Below are 27,676 nucleotides of genomic sequence, written 5' to 3'. Positions count from 1 at the left end.
ATCAATCAATCCCACAACAACTGGATCGTAGGCTTTTACCTTCGCCGCAAGGGGCCAAACCAGTATAAACTCCCCGTGTCCTTTGTTCCAGTTTAACCCCTTCAAGCTAATCTCGTTCTGGTGGCTACATGACTAAGTCCTTCCACTAGGACATCTGACGTGATAATTCCACGACAGTTGGCGCCCACCGTGGGGCCATCGCATGATGGTTTCGAGTTCTTGAAGGGAAGCTTCGAGGGACTCAAGGGATACGTGGTTGGCCGGATGACCAAGAGTCGTCGCGGCAAGCTCTACATCGATGATGCGGGCTGGGGCCCCGACGCCGGCTCAATTGAGTATGGGTACCGGGTCCCCTTCGGAGGAATTCACGTCTTCATCGGCATGATCAGCGAACGGGGCCCTGAGCCGGACATCTGCACCGACCTCGTCGAGATGGCTCAGCGTGCAAGCTCTGCCCGGGTTCAGCCTGCCATGAAGTGGGCGTTCGTAGGATTCATCCATGGTATCGAATCTGAGCCGGTATCTGATGGAGAGACGACTATCTACTCCGACGGTGGATCATCTACCGGAGAGACTGAGTCGTTGTATCAAGTTCAGGATGGCCTGTTTTAGGGTTATTCCGATGGTAGCAGTATTCCGGACTCCTTTGAACCGCCAAACCGGGTTGCAATCTTCATGGCTGGTACGCAGCTCGCGCCTCAATCTTCAACGGCAGCGGCAATGATTTCTGAGTCGGCAGCCGGGGCAGGAGGCCCCACGCACCGGCCGGCTCAAGTTCTGTCCGGTTTATTGGATGCCTGGACGACGTTGCTGACTACAGCAGTTACCCTAGCGACTCAAGATCACCATAATGCGGAGGTCACAAAGCTGCGGGATCAGATAACTCGGGCCAAGGACGATTTGGTAGCAGAGGAAACCAGGATGGCTGAGGAACGGGCCGCTTTAGATGCCCAGTCACAGAGGATTCAGGTTGAGAATTACCGACTCCTGCTAGATCAGAACGCTTCGAATGATGTATTGGGGAGGAGGCATCAGTCTCGCCTACCGTCGGATTATAACGCGATGAATCTCTTCAATACGCCAAGAGCAGGGACCAGCGATCCGGCAGCGGTAAACCGGACTACAACGCCTAGGACCGGAGTGCCCGGTCAACCACGGGTGATGGGCCCGCCTCGACGAATAGATAACCCGCCGCAGTATATGACACCCATGTCGGGTCACTTCTCCACCCCTTTGGACAACATGATTGCTGCGGCGCCTCGTTTGGCAGCTATTCCAATGGAGGGTGAGTCTCCAGCGGCGGTTGAGACGCGGCGGGCCAGGGATCTTCTTCAGACTGCCATGGTGCAGCAGCAGGCTTATTCATACAGCCGAGACAGGATTCACTCAACCCCTCGCCCGAGCAAGAGCTACAACAGGCACATTGATGAACCGGCTGTGTCAAGTACTGCGCGAAATCGTGACGCCCCTCGAGGGCCTAATCCGGCGCGTGGTGGTGCAAATGCTTGGGACGTGGTGGATAACAGTAGAGCATGAAGGGAGGCAGAGTTAGTGGCACAGTACGCGGGTCATCGTCAGCCCGCCCCGGTTCAGCCAGCGGCGTCAGTGGAACGAGGACTTGCTTTCAGCTCTTGGGGAGTGCCGTGTCTCACCCCAGCTCTACGCAATGTGCGGTTACCCAAGGATTTCAAGGGCCCACGTAAGGTGCCTAACTACACCGCCGATTTACCCCCTGAATCATGGGTTGAGAGCTACGAGATGTCTATGGAGATGAGGGATATAGACGAAGCGGCGTGTGCAAAATACTTCACCATGATGTTGGAAGGAACAGGTCGCACTTGGTTAAAGAGCCTGCCTGCTAACTTCATTAGTTCATGGGATGAGTTGAAGGCCCGGTTTATAGCAAACTTCAAATATACATGCAAGCAACCCATGTCAGTTGTTGATCTGGCTGCTTGTGTCCAAGGGGAAAACGAATCAACGACTCATTGGGTGCGCCGGGTTTCGGAAATTCCGCATTCATCGGACGGTATCAGGGCTGATTCGGCAATCTTAACATTAGAGGGCAATTGCCGGTTTAAGTCGCTGAAGATGAAATTGGGACGGCTCAAACGCCACTGCAATGACATGGGAACACTTATGGCAGCCTTAGTAAAGTATGTTGATTCTGATAATACCAAGGATCCCGATTCTGACGAAGAGAAGCGGGAGAAGGGAAAGAAGAACGGCGGTGCAAAGGGGCAGCAGCATAACCAGGCGGGCCATGGGAACAATGGTAAGCGTAAAGCGGACAGTTCGGATTTTGTAGCTAACACCAATGTGCAGCGCAATGCGCAGCGTCGTAAGGGTAAACCGCCCCAGCATGGTGGAGGCATGAATCTGGAGCGCCTGTTAAACCAGCCCTACCCAAAGCACGGGACGAAGGAGGTTCTGGCCACGCACCTCTGGAAGGATTGCTTCATTATGAAGGAATTCAAAAACTCTGATCTCTTCCGGTACGATCAGGGTCCGTCTGGCGGTTCAGGTCCAGGATCTCACGGGCCGGGTTACGGCAGCGGCGGTTCAAACTCAGGATTTCAGAATAATCAGGGCAACCAAAACAACCAAGGTGGTCACAACCAGCAGAGTAATCAGGGGAATCAGCAGCAATCAGGTTTTCGGAGTCACCCGAAGCAGTTGAACGACAGGCAGTATCATGTTTTCACCACTAGCTTGTGTAAGCGTGATCAGAAGCTTCATAAGAGGGCAGTTAACACTGTTGAACCGGCAGTACCCCGTTACTTGCGTTGGTCCGAGCAGCCCATTGTGTGGAGCAGAGAAGATCATCCGCCCCGGGTTGATAATCCGGGTCATCTGGCTTTAGTGGTGGCACCTCAGGTGGGGCGGTTATAAGTTCACCAAGGTACTCATGGATGGAGGAAGCAGCATCAACATCCTGTATTATGAAACCTTCCGTCGCATGGGATTGACAAATAAAAATCTTAAACCGTCAAACACTATTTTTCACGGTGTAGTACCGGGTAAATCGGCATATCCGGTTGGCAAGATAGCTTTGGAGGTTGTGTTTGGGGATGAGCATGATTCCAGGTCAGAAACTTTGACCTTTGGAGTGGTGAAAATCCAGAGCCCATATCACGCCCTGTTTGGACGGCCGGCTTACGCAAAGTTCATGGCAAGGCCCTGTTATATTTATTTACGGCTCAAAATGCCGGGTCATAAGGGGACCATCACGGTGCACGGGAGTCATAAGATTGCTTTGGACTGTGAAGAGGGTGATGCGGCCTATGCTGAGTCGGTTTGCGCAACAGAAGAGTTGAAGTTCTACAAGGACAATGTTGATCCGCAGATATGACACCTCTGAAAAAGCCCACCACAGAGCATGACCCGACCCTGAAGTTTAAACTGGTTGATGAGACTAAGTTGGTAGATTTTGTTCCTGGCAATTCATCCAAGCAGTTTAGTATCAACACTACTCTGGATCCGAAATAGGAAGGCGTGCTCATCGAGTTCATCCGTGAGAACCCGGACATCTTTGCATGAAAACCTTTTGACATGCTGATACGTCTCCAACGTATCTACTTTTCTAAACACTTTTGCCCTTATTTTGGACTCCAACTTGCATGATTTGAATGAAACTAACCCGGACTGACGCTATTTTCAGCAGAACTACCATGATGTTGTTTTATGTGTAGAAAAGAGAAGTTCTCGGAATGTCCTGGAAATCCACAGAGGCACTTTTTGGAACTAATAAGAATTTTTGGCAAAAGAATTAATGACAGGGGGCCCACAACCTGTCCACGAGACAGGGGGGCGCCCCCCCTAGGGCGCGGCCTCCTATCTCGTGGGCCCCCTGGACCTCCTACGACCTCAACTCCAACTCCATATATTCCGTCTCAGGGAGAAAAAAATCAGAGAGAAAGTTTCATCGCGTTTTACGACATGGAGCCGCTGCCAAGCCCTAATCTCTCTCGGGAGGGCTGATCTGGAGTCCGTTCGGGGCTCCGGAGAGGGGGTTTCATCGCCGTCGTCATCATCAACCATCCTCCATCACCAATTTCATGATGCTCACCGTCGTGCGTGAGTAATTCCATCGTAGGCTTGCTGGATGGTGATGGGTTGGATGAGATTTACCATGTAATCAAGTTAGTTTTGTTAGGGTTTGATCCCTAGTATCCATTATGTTCTGAGATTGATGTTGCTATGACTTTGCTATGCTTAATGCTTGTCACTAGGGCCCGAGTGCCATGATTTCAGATCTGAACCTATTATGTTTCCATGAATATATGTGTGTTCTTGATCCTATCTTGCAAGTCTATAGTCACCTATTATGTGTTATGATCTGACAACCCCGAAGTGACAATAATCGGGATACTTCTCGGTGATGACCGTAGTTTGAGGAGTTCATGTATTCACTATGTGCTAATGCTTTTGTTCGGGTTCTCTATTAAAAGAAGGCCTTAATATCCCTTAGTTTCTGTAAGGACCCCGCTGCAACGGGAGGGTACGACAAAAGACGTCATACAAGTTCTTTTCCATAAGCACGTATGACTATTTACGGAATACATGCCTACATTACGTTGATGAATTGGAGCTAGTTCTATATCACCCTATGTTATAACTATTGCATGAGGAATCGCATCCGGCATAATTATCCATCACTGATCCATTGCCTACGAGCTTTTCGCATATTGTTCTTCGCTTATTTACTTTTCCGTTGCTACTGTTACAACTACTACAAAAACCCAAAAACATTTATCTTTACTGTTGCTACTGTTACCATTACTATCATACCACTTTTGCTACTAAACACTTTGCTGCAGATACTAAGTTATCCAGGTGTGGTTGAATTGACAACTCAACTGCTAATACTCAAGAATATTCTTTGTCTCCCCTTGTGTCAAATCAATAAATTTGGGTTGAATACTCTACCCTCAAAAGCTGTTGCGATCCCCTATACTTGTGGGTTATCACATGCCTGGTGTACCGAGGGAACTCGCTGAGCACAATCTCAATATTGATCCTAAGTTTAAACCGGTCAAGTAGTTTCTCCGCCGCTTCAATGAAGAAAGGCGCAAGGCTATTGGTGAGGAGGTAGCCCAGCTCTTGGCAGTTGGGTTTATAATTGAGGTTTTTCATCCGGAGTGGCTGGCTAATCTGGTACTAGTGCTTAAGAAGAATGGCACTTGGCGCATGTGTGTGGATTACACAGACTTGAACAAGGCTTGTCCGGCTGATCCTTTTGCTCTCCCTCGTATTGATCAGATCATTGATGCTACTTTCTTGGATGTTTATTCTGGTTATCATCAGATCAAGATGGCAGTTAAGGACCAGGAGAAGACAGCCTTCATCACTCTTTTTGAAGCCTTCTGCTATGTATCTATGCCCTTTGGGCTCAAGAGTGCCCAGGCGACTTATCAGCATTGTGTGCAGAATTGTCTTCATACTCAGGTTGGGTGCAATGTTCATGCTTATGTGGACGATATTGTGGTGAAATCCAGAAAAAATGAGACATTGATAGATGACCTCAAGGAGACCTTTAATAATCTTGGGTTTATAAGATGATGCTCAATCCGGACAAGTGCATTTTCTGTTTGTAATATGGAGTACTCATGCTTGGTTAGCTGCAGATGTATGTGCTAGATGGTAGAGCTGCAGCTAACTTAATTCGTATGCCAAGTCTTGATGCTACAGCCTATAGGTGCAGCTAACTTAATCTTTCATTGCCTTCACAGGTTTTGATGCTACAGTTGCACCAAACTTGATCTTTCATTGCCTTCATAGGTCAGGCTGCAGGTGGGAGTGGATTTAAGTGGGACAAATTAGCCCATCCCACTTAAATTGTTTTAGTGAGACCCATTGGATAGAAAAAAATTAACCGGGTTATCCCACTTAGCCCACTGGGAGATAGTTTCTCCTGCACTAAGGAATAGAGCGGGTGCCGCGGCGTGAGCCCATCACCCCTGCCGATCATGCTGCTACTGCAACTTACTCCCACCGCCACCGTCGATCAAGCTGCCGCCGCCACACGCCCTGCTACTTCCTCTTGGCACCACACCACAAGGTGTAGCGGTAGCTTCTTGGCCATAGCAAGCGAGTTGCCCACCATCCATGAGATGTGGCGGATGTTAGGCACCATGTAGTGGCCGTCGGCGGCGCACCTCGCCGTCCTTCTGGTACAAGAAGCCCTCCAGGCATGTCTGTTGATTGGTGATGTCCGCTAAGAGGACCGTCATTGCGTGTTCCATGGTCGGCTGCTGGCCGCGGAGGGCGACTGCAGGTCGGATGTGCTGGAAACGAGGTTATACAAGCTGTACATGCTAACTGAAGATTAGCGGAAATGTTAACGCCCACACGTGTGGGTGTTCGACACCCCGACCACACGCAAACATCTCCGTTGGCTTCGGTACGCACGAATCTTGTAGCAAACAGGCCGGTTTTTGGCGCCACGTAGGACGAGTCTCGTGTGCGGTGTGCGAGTCAGTTCGCCCGCACGGTGGTTGCCATCCCGTGGTCAGCGGTTGCCACTCAAAGGCGTGCGATGGAACTGCCATGCGCCCGCACGCCACGCTCCGACCGCGGTTGTCGTCAAACACGTTGCACACCCGTCCACCCTCTCCCTCACGGTTCCATTTTACTCACCCGCGACGCATTTACTGGCACAACCCACTCGCACTTGAAACCACTAGAGGAGAAGGCGAGAGGAGAAGGCGACGGCGGAGGCGAAACAAGCGACGGTGTTCGCCGCCGTCGGTGGTGCTCGCCGGAGCGGAGCGGCTTCGCCGGAACCCGTGCGGGTTGAAGGTAATGCTCGCTTCATCTCTCGCAACCACTTCCTTGCATTTTTTCCCCTTTCCCTCCCTGTTCGATTCCTAGATCGATTCATAGAGATTCGGGCGATTCGGCGGTTCGTCGGCGTTCGAGCTGGCGCCGAAGTTGTTTTCTAGCCGTCTTTTGTGGCACTGGGCAGTTTCGTCACCGCCTCGGCTACGGCATCGTCGGTGCGGTTATGCCTGTTCCGAGGCACGCACTAGTCCTGCGCATGGATTTGGGAGGTGTCCCCCGGTTTGTTTTGATGCGCATTGGTTCGAATTTGTGTTTGCAGTCAGTTCGTGCAAGAATTTTGAGGGTGATTTTGAAGTCGAAGTAGTTGCCATTGAAACCTAGATCTAGTTAGTTTGGTTTTGAAACTGTAGAACGAGGCGAACTTGGCAGAATGGCTGAACGTGAACAATTGTGTGGCAACTAAACTTCCTGAACAAATGTGATAGTTGCCACAAACGTGTTTTCCTTTGCGGCAACAAATTAGCGAAAATGTATGTCATGGTTGCCACATTCAAGCTTTCACATAGGGCAACTAATTTTATTGAATGACTACGATAGTTGCCACACACACGCTCTTACATGTGGCAAACTTAATTTTTTGGTGATTTTATATGATAGTAACCACAAACATGCTTTTTCATTGTGAGATCTAATTTTTTTCTGAATTATTTGTTATAGTTTCCACACTTTGATAGTTGCCACAATCGGTAGTCAATGTAGTTTCGGCATCCAGCTGCACTGGACGGCAACTAATGTGCACATCGAGTGTGCGTGTTTGCCACTTGGATTGTATAATCATGTGGCAAATAGAATGTGAACACAATGTCAGTTGCCACAATGCAGATATGACAGTGTGGCAAATTGGCTGCATAATATGGCAACCACATTTGTGGTACCCATTATGCCAGATGCCATATCATGCCTGTTGCCACATCATGTCTGTTGCCATGTTACAGTCAGTACAAATGTGGCATTTTCATTGTACTACGGACGCAATTTTTAGGTTTTGCCACAATGACTTTTGTGATATCTGAACACACTGTGCCTGTTTTCAGGTTATCGATTCAGATGTGGTTTCATTGCTTTTTTTGTACTATATTGGGCTAACATGGCAACTTCAACATTTTGTTTTCAAGTGCATTAACCAACGTGCTTACTTGCCACGTTTATGTTCTTGACAATCATATGGGGTGGGGGGGGGCGCGTGCGTGTTCATGCTATATTTTTGCATTCACTAGTTGACATTTCCTGTTAGGTGGCAAATGCCTACCTCTTGCATTTACATTTTCCCCCTTAACAATTTTGTCTGTTCCTACATCAGCAGAATGGCTCGTGGCGATCATCAAAATGATGATGACGATTTCATGGATCCACCACAGCGTAACCGGGCAACTGGACGGAGAAAAGAGGGCGACGAGGTAACTGTCCACACACCCGCCCCATCTCCTCCCGATTTTTGTTATTGGTTGGCACCTATATCTTTTGTACTCGTCTGTCATGAACTAAATTCTCATGACATTGCAAAACATGGCAACAGCTGATCACTTTTGTGTTTGTTTTTTGCAGAAGAAGAAATGTATTCACAACAGAGCCTCCCAAGAACGATTGATTGCGTTGACTGACAAATTCAGCGATGATCAGAAGGGGGCTGCTGCTGAGATGGGCATGCAGTCTATGATGGTTGTCCGGTGCATGAACCTTGTCAACCCTGTATGCGACTGGCTTGCTGAGATATACGAGCCCACCTCCAGGGAGTTCGTGATTCCGGGACGTGGAAGACTCCCGTTGAACAAGGATTCTGTGTTCTGCACTATGGGCGTGCCTCGTGGACATATCAAAGTCCCGTACGAGGTCAACAATGAGATCGAGCAAGAGCTGTTCCCCCGTTTGTTTCCTGGGTCGGAATCCATGCCGAACACGTCTGCAGTGGCAGATTCGCTGCAGGCCATGACGACGCATGGAGATGTTTTCAAGATGAAGCTACTCATGTACCTCATCTCAGCTGTTTTCGCGCCGACCACGTCCCTTCGCCCAAGCAACAAATGTTTCCCCATCCTGGTGAATGATCCATCCTTTCTACTTTATTTTCCTTCAATCTTATGGCTTCGATGTCACATGTTAAGCTAATGACTGCCAGTGTTTTCATTGTTATTTTCCGTTTGATTTCTGATGCGGCAAACTTTTTGCCCTGAAATTTTGTGTGGTGCAGGCGAATCTAAAAAATGTGAAGAACATGAACTGGTGTAAGTTTATTGCCGACTTTCTCCACGATGCTTTCAAAAACAAGATGTACCAGAAGGGTTGTCGACTGCATTTAATGGTATTTTATTTTACCAGATCTCTGTGTGAACTCTTGTTTTATAACACAGTTTTATTCATGCATGTCAAACCGATCATAACAAGATGGCAACTGCCATGATGACAATGTGGCAACTGCCATAATGACAATGTGGCAACTGCCATAATGACAATGTGGCAACTGTCATCATACTAGCATGGCAACTGCCAGCACACTATGAGGGCAACTAGCACATACATACTATCATTGGATCATACATTATCCTGCTCTTTTTCCCAAACTACAAAGTACCCATGATGGAAACTGACATTTCTTTCTTTTGTAAATTTGTTTTAAATCAGCTCATGTATGTCGACTGTCTTGATCTGTCCACCGTGGATTTCTCTGGGGTAGGAGGCCCGCCGCCTACGCACAAGTTTGCTGTTTCTGCGTGGTCCATCAACGCTGTCAAGGCTATGCTTGCCGCAGACAGGGCAACTGATACCACATATGGAAAACTACAGGTTAGTTTTTGTTTATCTCTTCCCACGGCATGCTTACAAATTTGACATGAGGCAACCGTCCGTGGTTTATAAGGCATGCTTACAATTTTCTTTTTTTTTCACAGCTGACGGCCAAGCATTCTATAGACTATAGTGTGTTTGGGGGGCCTCAAAAATTTGGAAAGTGGATGGACGTGCACTCAGCTCCGTCTTGCCCTTCTGAGGTAATCAAAATATCGACATCCATTGTTTGCCGTGGATTACTTGTTGATGTCGCGCAAGCGACTGCAATACGGGTTGTTGTTGATGCTTCTTGTTTTTGTGCACAGGCGAGGGCACCAGTTGAGCATCTTATTGGGCAGTTTACATCCGGAATGACCGGCTTGCTCGGGAAGCTGGTTGAGGGGTGGACGTCCCTCAGTGCCTCTGACAGCGACGCGGTTGCGAGGCAGTTCACTTCATTTGTCCCAGAACATACACATCGACCAACCGGTTTCCGCGGCCGGTATGACTACAACAGTTCCCAAGAGCCCGGTGACACACAAGATGATGTAGATGGAGACGCTGGCCTCAGCAAGGATGACGACGATGACATGGATAATGAGCACCAGGACACGGATGACGATGAACATGTTGAAGTTCGCACAGGTGCCAACAAGGGCAAGGATGCAACAGATGCCCCCCCACCGGAGAAAGTGATAGAACGTACGGCTACGAGAGGCGAGGGGGTGTTGCCATCAAGGAGGGGGAGGGATCCAGATGATGTTGGGCAGGGTTCGCATGGCAAGAGGTCTAGGACCGATCCTGTAGCTGTGAGGAGGAGGTTCGACTTTCAATTTTAGTTTTCTGCTGTGTCTATTTTCTTGGAACAATCTGATCCATTTTCTCTGCACTTGTTTTTTGTCAAGCGCGGCAATTCGTTTGTTGTCTGACAGTTGCCACCTTCTTTTCTCCCTCCATCTGTTACGTGCAGGGAGCCGACCGCTGGTGGACGAGCAGTTACGAAGAAACAGGCGCAAACGCCAACCCGTGTTTCTGCTCGCTTGAACAAAGGTGACCAACACCGGGGATCCTGTCGTGTTGCCAGACCTGAGGAAGTCAGTCAAGAAGTATGTTTATCCATGTGCTTTCATGTACATAGTGGTATTTTTTCTTGAATTTCCAATGCTACTCTTTCAGCTTGTCACATGTTCTTCTGTCATCGTCCCCCACGCGGCAACCGCTGTTTTTCCAAATGATTTCTTCCTTCATTTTTTTAGTTTACGGCAACTCCTATTGGTCTTTCCATGGCAACTGGCATCTAGGCCAACTGGCAACTACCACTCTAGCTAATGGCAGCTGCCATCTTTACCTTTGGGTTTGTGAGCTCATCCCACACACAGGTTTCAAATTGCATTCCTGACAGAACATACACTTGTATCATTCTTCAAGTTTGTTAACATGGCAACTGCTGCTGGATGGCAACTGCTAACTATGACACATGGCAACTCATGTTCCCATTACATGGCAACTACCAGCTTTTCCACTTGTTTTTTCAATTCTTTTTAAGATTTCTACCATGGCAAACATATTTTTTGTTCATTTTTTCATATCTTTCTCATGTGATTTTTTTCTCTTTGCAGGGTGAAGAAGACCACTATGCGCGGGGCCAAGTATAGCAGTAAGGACCCGTTTGAACGCCTACATTCAAAGTTGTCCACGGGGGGCAACTCAGATGTACATGAGGCACCAGGCGACAACACTGCTGCTGCACCGTTGACCGCTCCCACCAACTCTGATGCAAGTGGCCGACCATCTCCGCCGGCTGCGGATGTCCAGGCTAGAACAACAGGCATCCGTACATCGGGGAGTGACGAGTCGGTATCTGCCAGGACATCTGAAATATTGCCAACTCTTCTTGCAATGAAGGATGCTGCTGTGAGCCATGCCACCCCATCAGCAAGCGTTGAAGTGGACGCTCCCGAGACGAACCTAGGCAAGGAAGATTCCCGCTCTTCTGACACTGATACCAAGCGCGTGCGTGGTGGCACACCTGTGTCCACGACAGAAGCCGCTGAGGCGGCAGTTCATAAGGATATGCCATCTACAGGTGAGAGTCCTGGCACAACAGCTCCAGCCCCTGTCGGTGCAGATACTGCTAAGGTGACCGTGGCACGTGCTGGTCTTCCACCTAGGCGTCGCAGCCCCCGCAAGCAACCAACAGTCATACCCAACGCACCGGCTGTATCTAGGAGCAGGAGAGACGAGCATGGGTATGTTCATGCGTCCACACTGTTCCCGCCACCCGCCAGAAGCAATGTGATGGAGAAACCGCAAGACCAGAGCACAACTGATGCAGGTGTGAAGCCGGGCATGAGTGACATAGGTGAATGGCCGGGGCAGACTGCGCCTTTACCCGCAGTGGAAATCCCCAGCATAAATCTGCGCACTTCCAGGCTCCCAGTCAATGTCGGTGTCCCCTACAGCCCAAACAAGAAGATTGCCATGAAAGCTGCTGCTGATACCGCCGACAACACGCCCCGCCCTGCAAATAAGCCCGAACATTCTGTAGCGGCCGATTCTGATATGTTTGTCGATCTTTCACCATTGGATTCTGCCCCGCAAATCATTCGTGGTCCGGCCAGTAGGAATGAGAGGCACCCAATGGCATTTACCCCACCGAGCTTCAACCTTGGCATCAGTCAAGATCAACCGGTGGTGCAAGATCCTTTGCCAGTTGCCTTTGCTTTCCCAAGAGGCATGACCGCAATGATGGCGCGGCCAATGGTCGAGGGGAGGAAGGCTGTCAAGTTCGCGGAGCCAATTGTGCAAGGTACACTTATCATGTCCTTATGATTTTCCTGGATACATCTGTGTGGTCTGAATTTTGTCCCAGTCATATTCTTTTTGGGTGTTCTCACTTGTGATGGCAACTGCCGTGTGATGGCATGGCAAGTGGATTTGATGCACCATGGCCTACATTTTTTTTTGGTTGCCATGCTGCATTTTTTGACATTCGGGTAAACACGTGGCAACTGAAGTTGATTCATCATGGCGACTGTATTTGCTGGTACATGGCAAATATAGTGCATTCCACATGGCAACTGGATTTGCCACACCATGTCACCTGCATTTTTTTGTTACCATTCTACATTTTTTTCTGTACGGCAATCACATGGCAAGTGGAGTTGACACAACATGGCAACTGCATTTGATGTGACATGGCAATCACAATCCATCTAGATGGTAATTCAGCACAACTGCATGGCAACTGTAGTTGCCATGACGTGGCCACTGTAGTTGCACCACACATGTCAATTTCCCCACTATTTTTCTACCTCCTACATGTCACATAATACACCCTATTTCCTCACAACCCATCTGTTTTCTGACTTTCTCCTTGTCCTAACACACTTTTTATTTTTTGAGCCATTGCAGGCACCCCTGAGGAAATTTCACCGTCACTTGACGAAGCTTACCGCAAGATCGAGGAGGCAACATTGCAGAGGAGGACCTCGCGAGGGCGAGGGCAATCAAGTTCCAACTTGCCTGCAGAGACGGCATCTAAGGATACCATCAGAAGTGCCACCCCTGGTTCTGTGAGACAGCAGAGGGTAGTTCACCCACCTCCCGCGGAAGACTACGAGCCCGAATTCAGGGCCACTAAGGAACAGACCCAGCTGTACGACATCATCAAGCGGTTTGGAAATGCGAGGGCCAGTAGCAAGCACATGAAGGAGTTGAAAGCGTAAATGACCACACCCTATAATCTCTCATTTTGCTTTGTTCCTTTCTTAACATTCATCTTCTTCGTACTTTCTGTACATGATGCGCTTACATTCTAGTTCTTTCATATATTTTTTTACTTAGCAGGCATGATTCTTCCATGTTATGTCGTTTTCATACAGCTCATGTTTGGACAGAACCAAAGTCATTCAATGCGGAGCGACGTACGTCGACCTAGGTGATCTCGCCGAGTCCGTGAGGCCAAACGGTAAAATGTCGACAAATGTAATTGCATGCGGGATCGACTACATCAACAATCACATCGATGTGTGTGCCGACAAGATCGTCATGCATTACAGTGTGACATGCAAAATATGGGATGGTGACTTCCACCACAAAATCCTGAGGAAGAATTTCGCTCAACACGGTGAATTCAAGCTAACACTGAAGAAATATGTGAGTTCTCCTCCCCTGTCTGCACTGTTTTTTCACATGGTGTGGTTTTTTGCCATCTGCTGCACTTGTGATTATGTGGCAGATGTTTTCATGTGGCAACAGCTGCCGTGCACACTGTCATCTTGATTTTTGCATCCCGTGTGATCTACGTGGCAATTTGATTGTAAAATGCACGGCACATTTTCTCACCCATAACCAAACATTCTACGTGATTCTATTTTTTTGTCTCTCGCTGTTCTTTTTGTGTAATCTGCTTTCTCATTCATTCAATTTTCAAATGCAGGTCATGTTCCCCATGTTCCAGGAGCTTGCACCACATGACCAGCAAGACAAGTGTGGTCACCACTATGCCATCTGCCTTGACCTGAAGAACCAACGTTTTGAGGTGCTTGATTCAATCCGTTCGGAAGCTGATACAGACCTTACTACGCACGCCAAATTCTTCATCAACAACCTCAAAGAGACATGGAACCGTCACTATGAACATTCAAAGGTCCAGATCAGGCATTTCCCGATTGAGTATGTGGCGACTGTGAAGCAAGGGAACACGTAATTTCTCAACCCCCTCCATCATGTGCCGTTTACATCAATCCAACCCCTATTTTTGTTGTCACATCTGAATTGAAGTCTATCTTTGATACGTCTATCCTTTTTTGCGTGTTCATCTGAGTCCTTTTCTCGTGCAGTACGGACTGTGGTTTTCATGCGCTGGAATACTTTGCAAAGTGGGAAGGCAGAGTTGTCCCCGCTATCTCAGCTGCAACGGTCGTTGAGCTCCGGAAAATCCACACATGGAACTGGTTGGCGAATGAAGATTTTAATAAGCGGTCCGGAGCACGCGAGTTCGTGGAGGAAGCTGTCAAGAAAATCAGCAAGAAGTACAAGTGATCACGTGGTGTTACACACCGGACGCATACCTTACATTCTGTTGTTGAGGAATGTAAGGTACTTATCTCTTTGTTATCGTTGAAAACTATGTCAGTGTGCTATGTTACGACTGCAACCCCGCGCAGGCTACTTTTTAGTGGTGGTGTGTGAGCGACAATTTAGTAGTTTCTCTAATATATGTGTGGACGTGAACCTTTTTAGGCGTAAATGCACATATGTTTTTATGTTTTATCATTATTACAACGGTTTCATCGCTTACAGCTCCAGTTTGCTGTGTTTGATTGCGTCTATGATGTTCTAAAACAGATGTCAAATGTAGTTCAACATACACGGGTAGCGAAAGTCATCGTCGGTTTTCATTTTGTCGGTTTTGCTTCTTCTTTTTTCATCGCTAAGTGCACCGGCTAGCATGGGGTAGGGTTGATCATGCATCCACAACCTTGGCTATGGTTTATGCACATTACGCGTTTTTCCAAATTGTTTCCCATACATCGCCCACAACACACTATGTTTCTCTAAACCGCGTGGTATTTGTCATGCAAATATATGTCATGCAGAGTCATTTCAAATACCATGGTATATTTTCAGCACAGCTAACATGGCAGATACAGTTCAAACAACATGGCAGATCAAGCATAATTAACATGGCAGATACAGTACAACTAACATGGCAGATCCAGTACAACTAAAAATGGCAGATCCAGTACATCTACCATGGCATATTTAGTACAAAGTAGCATGGCACATATTTTAGTATAAAATAGCATGGCATGGCAGATCTAGTACACATAACATGGCAGATTTAATACACATAACATGGCGATTAAGTACCCATAACATGGCAACTGTCCACTCAATGATTTTTCCTTCCACTTCTGATGCTCCTCAAGAGTTATTCTCCCAAATTTAAAAAAAATAACTCATCGTCTAGGGTATAAAACAAAATGTCCACAAGGACCATTTTCACATGGCCCCAATTTCTGCTCATGGATTGCCCGCCCCTTTCTTCATTTTCTTGTGTTTTGCTTGAATCTCCAATCCTAACTTGTACCTTATCTCTCTGGGGCGACCCTTTGTGATGGAACGGGGTGGGTTCCTGACCTGGGTTTGTGTGCTTGCTGTTCCAGATCCTATCTTCGAGTTTTCAGATGATGGCCCCGTCGATGAAGGCACACTTGATGTGCGGGGGAACCGGTGTAAGGCTTCCTCGGCTTTCCTCTTCTTGATCTCATCAAGCTCTCTTTTCAGTGTCTTCCTGTGTTTTTCTGCGACTCTCGCTGTCTCATCACTCTTGCACGCTTCATCAATTAGCTCAGCATAGTTCTTTGTGAGCACAACGTGCCTCACGGCTTCCATGGTTGACTCAGGTCTCTCGTCATGCACAGCCAGAACCGCGTGTGTTGTCTGCGGCGCCAATGCGTCGTCAGCGTCCCAAGTCCATCGCCGCCTTATGAAATGGCGGGGCATCCGTGTCACAGCATTCATGTCCATCACCTTTAGTATGTGACAACACACAATGCCGTCCCGTTCGAACTTGCAGCATTGGCAGTAGTATTCGCCTTGCTCGATCGAGGTTTTCACGAAGTAGTTCCTTCCTTTGTCTGGGTCTTCAGGTTCTGAATCCGACATGCCCAAAATAGAACACACCTTGAACGTATGTTCGTCCACCTGGAAACCCGTGAACATGCTGGCATGCTTTATTTCTTCCTGGAATCTGCAAGTTTTGTGTGTTTTATGTTAATCTATCGTGCGATCTTTTTTTTGTAGGACGTTACGCTGTCATGGAAATAGAACTAGATTTTTGTTTGAATATGGCAAACATAGTACACTGAACATGGCAAACATAGTACACTGAACATGGCAATTGTAGTATACCAGACATGGCAACTGCAGTATACCAGACATGGCAACTGCAGTACACCAGACATGGCAACTGCAGTACACTGAACATGGCAACTGTAGTATACCAGACATGGCAACTGCAGTACACCAGACATGGCAACTGGAGTACACTGAACATGGTAGTACTACTACATTTTCAACTGGCCATCGTCATTTCCACACCAATATTTCCCCCATTGGAATCACAGTGCATAAAACATGGCATCTACATTTGAGTAAACATAGCAATTGCATTTTCAACAAACATGGCAGTTGCATTTCAGTAAACATGGCAATCGCATTTCAGCACATGTGTTGACAATATAACATTTTTCAGTTGATATTGGCATTTGCATACCAACGTGCCCCAATGGAAGTACAGTTCATCAAACATGGCATCTGCACTTCATTGAACATGGAAAATGTATCCGAGTAAGCATTGTAAATAGAAATTTCATTGAACATGGCAACTGCAGCTGAGTAAGCATGGCAAACAGTATTTCATTAAACATGGCAACTGCATATCATGGCAACTGCATTGCACTCTACCAGGCACCTACTGTCTTAGTACTTTTGCGCAAATAAGACCGTAACGCAACTGACTTACTTGTTAAAGATCTTGTTTGTGTATATCTTGCTCATTTGCCTCTCCATCGGTAAATACGTCAGCAATTTTGGCTGCTTTAGTGCGGTGTTCGCTTCTTGCTGCAGCTCAGATCCCTTTGTTGCAAAGTTGTATATTGCTTGGCAAACTGTAGCAATGAGTTGCCAGGACTCACATATCGCTTCAAAACAGCATTGAACCCCTCGCTGCGCTGCGTAGTCTACAGAAAGGGGAAGAAGCACTGCATGAAGTAGGCGGGCACCCAGTACATTCACTTCTCCCACAGGCTAGCAAGCGTCTCGTTGTCTTGGACTTCATGTGCTTCAACCATGGCCATCCAGCTCCTTTCAAACTCCTCGACCGTCAAGCTGTGGTCCACGCACAGCTCGAATGCCTTGTGCAGCTCTGGACGGTCAGCAAAGAATGGTCCTAGCGTCTCCTCGGCCTTCTTTATAATGTGCCACCTGTAGTGCCTGTGCACTGCCAACGGAAAGACCCCCTCTATGCCTGCCCGCATGCTGAAATCCTGGTTTGTTATTATGTTCATCGGCGCAAGTCCATCCATGCACTCCAAGAAGGTCTTGAACAACCAGACGTACCCATCCGTGTCTTTGTTCCGAACGAGCCCGCAGCCGAACTGCAACGACCGATTGTGGTTATTTATTCCTATGAACAGAGCGCATGGCATCTTGTACATATTGGTGAGGTACGTCGCGTCGAATGAAATGCAATCTCAGAAATATTTGTAGGCTCTCCTTGCAGCACCATCCACCCAATACATGTTCCTGACACGGTCCTCATCGTCCAACCTTATCCTGTAGAAGAAATCTGGATCTTCTTTCGCTTTCTCATCAAAGTAGGAAATTGTGGCCTCTATGTCTGCCAGTTTGCTCTCTCTACGGTATTTGGCCTGTAGGTTTGTGATGTCAGCCGGTATGTACGACATGCTACTCAGAGTCCCCTTTTTACTGTGGATGAGCGATAGTATCTGGATCATTCTTGATGGACCAACGTTACAATCGTGTAGCAGCTTTACGAATTGTCTTTCGACGGGGGTGAACCCTTTGTGGGCGGTCAGAAATTTTACCAAGTCGAACTTCTTATGAGTTGGTGGTTGTGCTCGTCAAAATAGTCAGTGACCACCCACTGTGTACCATCTACGTTTAGCTTACACCGGACAGGGCATTCAGTCTTTAGAATGATACCTCTCTTTCTTTCCGGAACGATAGGCGCATCACCTTTCCCCTTCTTGTTCCTCCGTGCCTTGTGGCACCTCATCTCACCTTTGCCATACTCATTAGTTTTCTTAATTTTCCTATGGTACTCGGTGTTGACCGCAAATCCATGGAACTTTGCATATGTCTGGTAGTACTCATTTGCTTCTTCGAACGATTCAAATCTCTGCCCAATGTACGGTGGCTGAGGTACCATGATCTCTGATTGCCCGCCATCTTCATCCCCTTCTGCCTCGTCGCCAGTTTCATCATTCACTTCAGTATGGGCGACAGTTCCATCCACTTGAGTGTTGGTAGTGCTTGTGTTCAAAGGGGTGCTTGTCGTTATTGCTGGAATGATTGCCATTCTCGACTGTGACTCGAAATTGTCTGCGGCATGATTGTCTGCTGGCTGGTGGAACGCGTCTTCCGTGCGCTCAGAGCTCCCCGCAGTAGATGTCCCCGCGCCGCTGTTAACTGTAGTTGTAGGCCCTGTAATAGGAAAAACAGATATGAGAGTAAGTTTTTTGTTTGAATAACATGTGTATCGCAACGGATCACACCATCTATGAGTGAGTTGGCACGACATCATTTCAAACAGCAAACCGTGATTCTGCGTGTGGACATGTACGGCAGCTACAGTTGTCCAGTGATGGCAGCTGATGTTCAACAAACATGGCAACTATTGTTTTTGCCTACAAATAACTTCAAATAACAAATGTAGTGCTGTTTTTGTGGTTCAGTTTTTTTTTTCCTTACCTTGTTGTGTTGCATTTGACCTTCTTGTGTGGTCTGTGACATCAAAATGACATGGTCCACCTGCAGTTTCTGAAGCTTGCCACGAGACGTTTGCCGGGTTACCACCAGCGTAATAACCTGTACGCAAAGTAGTGGTTGGTCAATTCATGGCAAATGCATTTTGTGTTAGCACGACAACCGCAGTTGCCCCTTCTGTGGCAACTGCAGTTTTACTGGCATGGCAACTGTATTTGCATCGGCATGGCTACCACAGTTGTTCCTTCATGGCAGCTGCAGTTGCCATGGCATGGCAAATGTAGTCGCACTGGCATGGCAACTGCAGTTGTTCTTCCCTGGCAACTGCAGGTGTCCATGGATGGCAACAACAGTTGTGCAGATATATCAAGTGTAGTTTCCAATACACGGCAACTGTAGATGTTCAGTCCTGGCAATTGTAGTTGTCAACTACGCTCCTTCTGCTAATTGATCATCCGCAACTTCACTTTTTTTATGGACTCACCTGCGTATGACGTCGATGGCAGGTACATTGGTGCTGCCTGATGCCACGCGCTGCATGAAGGCTCTGCATTTTCACCCGTGGTAAGTCGTGAGTCCTGTTGCCAGTTTTTTTTTGCATGTTCATTTTTCATGTCCAGCCTACCCCAACTTGTTTGGGACTAAAGGCTTTGTTGTTGTTGTTGTTGTTGTTGTTCATTTTTCATGTCCACTGCAGTATGTGCTCTTTTCTCGGTTTGCATTACCTTGATTATCCATACAAGCTAGTTGAAGTTGGCTGCCCGTACATTTGTCAGTGTTAGCGCCTTGTGAGTGAACTTGCCACGGGGGCCCCCTAATTGTGTTTTGGTCATAAGAACCTGCGAAAAATGACAGTGTACGACATAATTAGAATGTCATCTTCATCGTTGCGAAGATGGTAACTGTTCTCTTCTTTTTGTTATCACGCATCATACCTACGCCTGCATACTGTTCTAGTAGTGGCAGCAACGGCCCTGAAGAGATGAGCTGACTGTACTCTGTTGTATCCCAAGGGGGCGTTTCCGGCCTTTGAGAACCCCAAGCATCAGCGCCATCTTCGTGATTCATTCTTTCCGTGTCTCGCTTCTTTCCAATGTGTTCTCAATCACTGCATGAACAAGAAGGCATCAACAATCCACAAGAATTGTATTCTTCTGCTGCTTGCACATAGAAGATATGGATTGCAAGCGACGGGTCAAAATAGGTGGCAGCTACCGACAAGGAAAGGTGGCAACTGTCGTTATACACAAGTGGCAACTAATTTCTTCCAGCCCTCTTCATTCCAAAATTTGCCCCTACTGTCCTTCTTTAGTGATTCCTACTCATCCATTTTTCATAACCAACTACTTGCGTCAATTAAGCTAGGAAGTTAAGTCAATTTCAAACGTAGTACATGGCAGATCTGGTGTACTCTGCCTGGCAATTGCGACTACACACTGAACCATGTAGTGTTCTACCCCTATAGCACATATCCAGCACAAGATCGGGAGATTTTCAGCCTTAAGGATGAGAAGGTCGAGATCGGGAGATTCTTACCTGGTTTTTAGATTTTCGTCTCTGGAGGGCTGGGTCGGAGTTTGGTGCTGGGGGTGGGGAGGGTTGGGGTGTGGTTTTGAGGTGGGAGTGTCCTATAAATCTGCTCTGATTGCCATGGCAACCAGAGAAGGCCGACGACGAAGGTCGGGGTTCGAGAGGTGGGGGACGATGGCGGCAGACGAGAGAGGGGATGGATCGGAGGCCGTGAACTGCTTGGTCGTGCGGGCAGCGGGTCGGCTTGCCCGAACGGGGCAGTGCGGGCGGGGTTGGCACGCAACGGACGTGCGGGTCGTGCGTTTGTGCGCGCGGACGTGGTCGTGCGGGCCGGTTCCCGTCCATGCCACACGAGGCGTGCGGGCGGGTTCCCGTTGACGTCACACGTGTGGCAGTTATTCGGACCCAAGATTAGAGGTGGTGGGAGAGATTGTGGACAGGCGCGGCTTGACTGAGTCTTCAGTCTAATACCCATGTAGCCGGAGACAGCGACGTGGTCGCACGCGCTGACAGACTTCCCGTGAAGGCTAAATTAGTGTGTACTCTGTATGTTCCAGTCGTGCTTGCATTTGCTAAGTGGAGTCTCACTTGTTCCCGCCTAATTTTTGTATGTTCTACTGGGATCTCTGGTTATTTCCACTTAATGTAATGGGGCCAAGTGGGCTCAAGGTGGGATCCTCATGTATAGTCCCACTTGCAGCCTGCACAGGCCTTGATTCTACAGTTGCCGCTAACTTGATCTTTCATTGCCTTCACAGGCCTTGACGATGCAGCTGTAGCTAACTTAATTAATTGTTGGTAGACATCTATATTATTTCAGATGCAGATTTCTTCTAATTGAGAAGAGGAAGAGATATAAGTTGTATGCAGAGTTCTTCTAATAGACATGCTTGTTAAAAAATTGACATGTAGTGGAATTTTAAAATTTTATATGAAGAGGTCTGTCGATGATTTTTTTACCAATCGTACCTACATCTTATGTTTATTTTCTCCTATAATTAGGAACATCGTCTTGGTTCTCATGTACTCCCTTTGTTCAAAACAAGTGTCTCAACTTGTACTAACTTTAATATAAAATTGTATTAAAATTGAGACACTTATTTTGACACGGATGGAGTAGATTAGTTCTAATGGCTTTAGATATTCTCGATATGGAGACATCAAGCATGTCGACCGCTCTACCGTTGGTATTTATTCATGGTGGCCCGCCGGGATTCGCGTGAAGAGATTCTGACATCCGAAATTATTTGACAACAAGCACTTAACGACTTGGATGAGCATATTAGGGAGTAGTTTGGGCAAAAATAATTTATGTTCATGAAATTGATTCAGGTAACCTTTTTCATATACTTCAATGATAATGTAACATATTCATCGGTTTGGATGGCGGTCATGTAATAGGATAGGCATGTAATGCTCCTATTTTATTTGTCAGCCGGTTCTGGCTTTCGGTTTGGCTCTTATGAGCGTTTGTTTATTTCATACTTCAAGACTTGGAGACTTTGTTGCTGGATTTTTTTATTAATAATATGAGTCGTATGCATCTTTCTGCAGAGACTGGGGTAAAACCCCTTTTCGAAAGAAAAAAAAATCTTGTGTATAAAAAACATGAATCAGTTAGTTGTTGGCCACGATGTTGAAATGTAAATATGATGCCCAAACCTACTAAACGGAGACTACTTTAGATGGCAATTTAGATACAATGCTTAAAAGAAAATACATTGGGATAATTGTCTCTAAATATTTACTATGTCTCGTGAGACTGTGCTAAGAGAATGTGCATTGGGAGTGGCCTTATAAACGATGAGATCACACCAAAACCATGATTCTCACCGTGCTTATTACATCAGCCTCGTATCGTGTGTGCTGTCTGCAGGTTCATATCAAGCCATACACAGCAAATAGCTATACAAATGTGAAATGCCGATGGCAAGTTCATTTTGTTCCTTTTCTACTCATAAATTTCTTGTTGACCTGGCAACTTACACGTGCTTGGATTATGTACAATACCGGCCCTGAGCCTTGATACACTGGAGATACTGGGATCACCAAATCACGCGGATTTGGCGAACCCAATCCTGCTCTCACCGAAGTCGAAAACGGTGTGATAGGCGCCCATGAAGACGTCTCCAAGTATCCTGAGATTCCGCAACACGAAACGTCAATCAAACGGATCGCAAGGGGAAAACAAGCAAGTGATGGTGAAGACTGAAGACTGAAGACTGTTAGGGCGTATACCAGAGCGGGCCGCGAGGGGGCGGCACGTTAAACGCCATGAACCCACTGATGCAAATGGTCTGGCCTGATTGCTCCAGCTTCACTACGTACTGCAGCACAGAGAAACATTAGACTGCATATATACAGCAAGTAGAGTGTGAAGAGTGACTAAGGCAAGTAGGCAGCAGTTGGTATAAATAAAACCAACATCGTTCAGATTGGGCATTGACTATCTTAACTGAAGGTATGACCAAGTATAACTTAGGGAGCACCTCACCTGCTCTGGCGTCAAGGTGAAAGTCTTGTTTGCTATGGTGAAAGCAAGATCAGGCATCTCTGAGATCTGGTGGCAGTCGACGGTTGATTCTCCGTTGGGGCTCGGGAGACGCTCACAGAGCTGCAGTTCACATTGGAATCGGACTGTTATCACACTCTTCACCCACTTGACATTCAGAAAATACTGGCGTGGGCATGACCGGTAGTACTGACCTGATTCGCATAATCCAAGATGAGCTCTTTCGTTTGGTTTTTTTGGAGCTGATTCTGTATCCAGACAACAGTCATCTCACAAGCGGTGCAGAGAAGATCAGAGCCTCGCTTCGCTTTCTTATCAACAACAGATTCAATTTGGTTACTGCATAGTCGTTCATGAAAACAAAGTCTGTTATGAAAACACTAAAACACACATGCAAGTAAAAAGGGAAATACGACTTGATGCGGATGTTGAGCTGACCTGACAGAGTGACTACCATCAAATACACAGAGACCAATCTGACTGCACACTTTCTGTGGCCTTGTCTGCTCAGTGACAACTTAGTATTAGTATTCTTGTAATTGGTTAGAGAATTCAAGATCGATGTAAAAGATCGTAATAACAACAATCCAATTGTCAAGATATCAGGGGAGGGCAAGTGCAGCAAGTGACAAACCTGTGCTACAAGCAGCTCCAGGATCATCTCTCCATACTCTCTCACTACTTCCTTGCATTCCGTACTGATAATCCCCTCAGCACCAATTGCATGATTGACTTGAGCCACTATGGTCTGAGAGCAGTATAAAATACAAATGTACCAAGGATGTCTCAGTTATATAGCATAGTTGTCCAAATGCGCATTCTACCAATTATGGTACGATCCAAGCAAGAGCGCATACCGTTGGGCCAGCGAGCAGTGAGGTCCCTGAGTCGACAATTGCAGCGCAACCACCGGCACAGAAGCCAGTTGAATCGCCACCAATGAGAAGATCACCCATGTCAAACTGCCAGTAGCCTTTGCGAGTGACCGGAACATATGTGTGTTTCCCCTTGTAGTGCTTTTTGTCCACACCCCCGAACACGAGTTCACCTCCCGCAGATGCATCGGGATCACGGTTAAGCCAGAAGGAGAAGATGTCCTTCTCTATCAGCTTCTGCTCTTGCATGCTCTGCCTGTTTGTTCATGCAACACATGAAAGGGTATCAGGCAACAGCATTGCTGAGATTATCACATCATGATAATCTGTTCAGAGGTCTGAATATGTACCAAATTGGAGGGGCACTTCCCACAGAGATCTCCGGAAATCCGAGCCCAAGTATACCATCAAACTTCCCAATGATAAAAGTAGGACTTGCTTCACGGGTTGTCTCGATGAATTTCTGAAAGACAGTAAAAGTATAGCATTGGTTAGTACTCCTGCATACAAATATTGTGAGCTACTTACTAGTAAAGAATTTCACCTGATTTTTCACAACAAGCTCGCCAACTAACACACTGTCCTCACTGAAGAAGCCAGCAATTGACCCAGAGCCATAGCTAATTGTGCAAGTTTCTCCTGGACAGTTTCAACAACCAGCAATATGCATGAGTGTGCAAGAAGTCAAGAACCGTTTTCTGGTTGAGTACTCTTTCTGGTTTGCAAAAGCAAGGAACCAAACTGAACAGAAGATAAGCATATTATGCGCGTCCAGCATACCGTTCTTCTTGTAAGTGGTCGACTTGGTTGACTTGTATTTGTGGTGCAAGTAGCATGCTATCTGAATGAACATAGATACCGATGCATCAAACTTATGTTCCATAACTAAAAACATGCTTATAGTACCCATTATCAAGAAACTCAGAGCATGCACCATGGTAAGTACCACATGTCTGTCGGGCACTAAAAACTTACCGAAAAGTAGCATTTCGACGACGGAACCCACAAGTTTGAGCTCCCGGTGTCAAATATGACCGTGAAGTTCTGCGGCGGCGTGCCGACGCCGATCTCTCCGAAGTACTGGGTGTCAAGGAAGTTGTCCAGAGGAACTATGTCATCGTCTGACAGGCCGAGAGAGTGGCGAGATCCATCGCCGGGCCTCAGCAGGTTGGTCTCCTGCCTCGCCGATTTCGCGGCTGTTAGGGTTTCCTTGTTCAGCCTCTTCTTGCTCAGGTTGATCCTCAGCAACCCATCGGAGCAAGCGCCGCCGAGCAGCAAGGCGCATGAGAGGATCCATAGGCAAGTGACCCCCAAGAGATGCATCGGCCTCATGGCCCCGGAGCTCTCTGGGCAAAATTATCCCCACCTGCGAATCGAATAATATAGCTTATTTGCTGAAAGATTAACAGCACCTCAAAGCAAGAACTTGGTATCTCATGACAAGAAATCGATGGTAGGTTTGGATGGATTCTCATGCCCATTTGTCCGGCAATAACGGAGTCACCAAATCGAATACCTAGGGGTCTTAATTAGCACACCGAATACTACTATACTTCTCTGGATAAGATTAGGAACTTCAAAACGGATCATAATAGCTCGAGTATCTGAGCCTTTGAGTGATTAAGCTGCTAGCTAGGCTAGGCCATTGGACTCATCGTACCTTGCTGATGCGAGCGAGCTTCCCAAACCAGAGGCCACCGGAGAAAAGAGTGAGGAAAAACTCGAGGGGAAAAGAGTGGGAGATAAATAGGACACGCCAATCAGAAGAAGGTACTTTAGTTGGTTGGTACGGAGTCTATAAAGCAAACGCATGAATAATTTTAGAAATCTCGCCCCGAACGGCACATGGCAAATTAAACGTTTTTAATTTACAAGTTTAGATGCAATCCTGCCAACTCAGTTTATTTTTTGACAGAAAATTGTCGTATGTCAACTAACTTGTCATCCGTACGTCATTAGAATTGTCATTGAAAACGTTTAATTTGCCATGTGCTCGTACCTGACGTCAATTAGGTACTTATCATTTCTCCTATAAAATATGTTGGAAAGATCGCTTTCTGGGGCATCCTCGTTTGGAATTGTCTTTCACGCCGTGTATTTCACGGGCCTTCTACCGATGCCTCCTGGAGCGCTCCCGGCACGGGCACTCCGCACTTGGTCATTTTTTCTCGAGGGTCATCCCGCTCATATATGTCGCCTTACGCGCTCGTCCGCAGGCACCAGATGTGGCTAGGTCGGTCTGTCAGCGTCATCCGCTTCCTGACCAACCGGCCATGATGGCCATCCGACTAGAGGTTGCGACGGAAAGAGGACGGGTAGCCATGAAGGCCATCCTAAAAGTGCGTTACGTCGACTAGAGGGGGGTAAATAGACGATGTTTATGAATTCTTCACTGAGGAATTTCAGGGTGAGGAAATTTCTAAGCGAAGAACTATTTGCAGTGAAATAAATACTCAGGTATAAGCATAACAGAGCAACATCATAATCATCATGATGAAATGAAAGACAAAACACAGAGTACAGAAAGCGTAAACACATGATAAGCAGGACGAAGACAAACTGATTGAAGAAATAGGATTGAGGAATTAGAGAAAGTCTTCAGTCAAAGTCTTCAAACAGTAATGATCAGGTTCATCAACACATAACAAGGAAATAAAAGGGTTGAGAAAATAGAAGCAGTAGGCTTAGTGAAGACAATGATTTGGTAGAACGGTTACAAATGTTGTGACAGTTGTACGTCTTGTTGGAGCGACTGAGTATTTAAACTCGAGGACACACAGTCTCGGACACACAGTCCTCACCGTATTCTCCTTGAGCTAAGATCACACAGACCTCGCCCAACAATAGTGGTAAGTCTTCATAGATAACTTTCAAACCTTCACAGACTAGGTCACTCGGCGATCCACAATTCCTCGTGGATGCTCAGACCATGATGTCTAACCGTCTGGAGGATACACAGTCCTCAAAAGGTAACAAGCGTCGGTTCCACACGGGAACAATCTCTTCAGTGATGCTCAATCACTTTGGGTTTGAGATTTGGGTTTTCCTCACTTGATGATTTTCGCTCAAAGTTCTCGGAGGATGGGATGCTCTCAATTGACAAGTGTCAGTTTCTCTCGGAGCAGCCAACCAGCTAGTAGTTATAGGGGACGGCTATTTATAGCCTAGGGAGCAGCCCGACATGATAAGACATAAATGCCCTTCAATGATATGACCGTTAGGTGGTAGGATATTTTGGACAGTTGGCGCGTGACAAAGCAACGTCGGATTTGAGGTTTGAATTCCTCAGGGCTATCATGTTCCTCACTGTGTAGGCAATCCGCACTAGCGAATTTCTAACTCCTTAGACAGAACAAATTCCTCAGAGACCAGAAGATCTTCGTCTCTGTCACTGAAGAAATTGACTGAACTGATATAAGATTTCCAATGGCTTCACTCGAAGGATTGGATAGGTGCAGGATTTTGAAATGAGCATCACTTGAAAATCAGTTTTCTTAGTATTACCTCGACCCCTTTTAACAGAACGGTGTTTCCTATGACTCAAGGAGAAGAAAATGAAACTACGAAAACAAGTCTTCACGCTTCATAGTCCTCGCATGAATATCTAAGTCTTCACGGTCACACCAATTTCTTC

At 46.9% G+C, this 27,676-nt stretch overlaps 1 protein-coding gene across 1 annotated transcript; it reads right to left on the bottom strand.

Annotated features, from left to right (window-relative positions):
- Positions 1-22,382: 22,382 nt before the first annotated feature.
- LOC119336793 (aspartic proteinase-like) lies at positions 22,383-25,810 on the bottom strand. Its single transcript, XM_037608869.1, has 12 exons — positions 25,703-25,810; positions 25,018-25,408; positions 24,823-24,883; positions 24,587-24,681; positions 24,393-24,505; positions 24,025-24,298; positions 23,802-23,915; positions 23,606-23,670; positions 23,362-23,506; positions 23,150-23,269; positions 22,894-22,982; positions 22,383-22,793 (listed from the first exon to the last, which is right to left on the bottom strand). Exons 2-12 carry the CDS (start codon positions 25,372-25,374, stop codon positions 22,709-22,711), a joined length of 1,518 nt encoding a protein of 505 aa, XP_037464766.1. The 5' UTR covers positions 25,375-25,408; positions 25,703-25,810; the 3' UTR covers positions 22,383-22,708.
- Between the last annotated feature and the right edge of the window lie 1,866 nt (positions 25,811-27,676).

This window comes from Triticum dicoccoides, chromosome 7B (assembly GCF_002162155.2).
Source record: "Triticum dicoccoides isolate Atlit2015 ecotype Zavitan chromosome 7B, WEW_v2.0, whole genome shotgun sequence".
Classification (NCBI taxonomy): domain Eukaryota; kingdom Viridiplantae; phylum Streptophyta; class Magnoliopsida; order Poales; family Poaceae; genus Triticum; species Triticum dicoccoides.
This window is presented reverse-complemented; position numbering and strand designations above follow the sequence as displayed.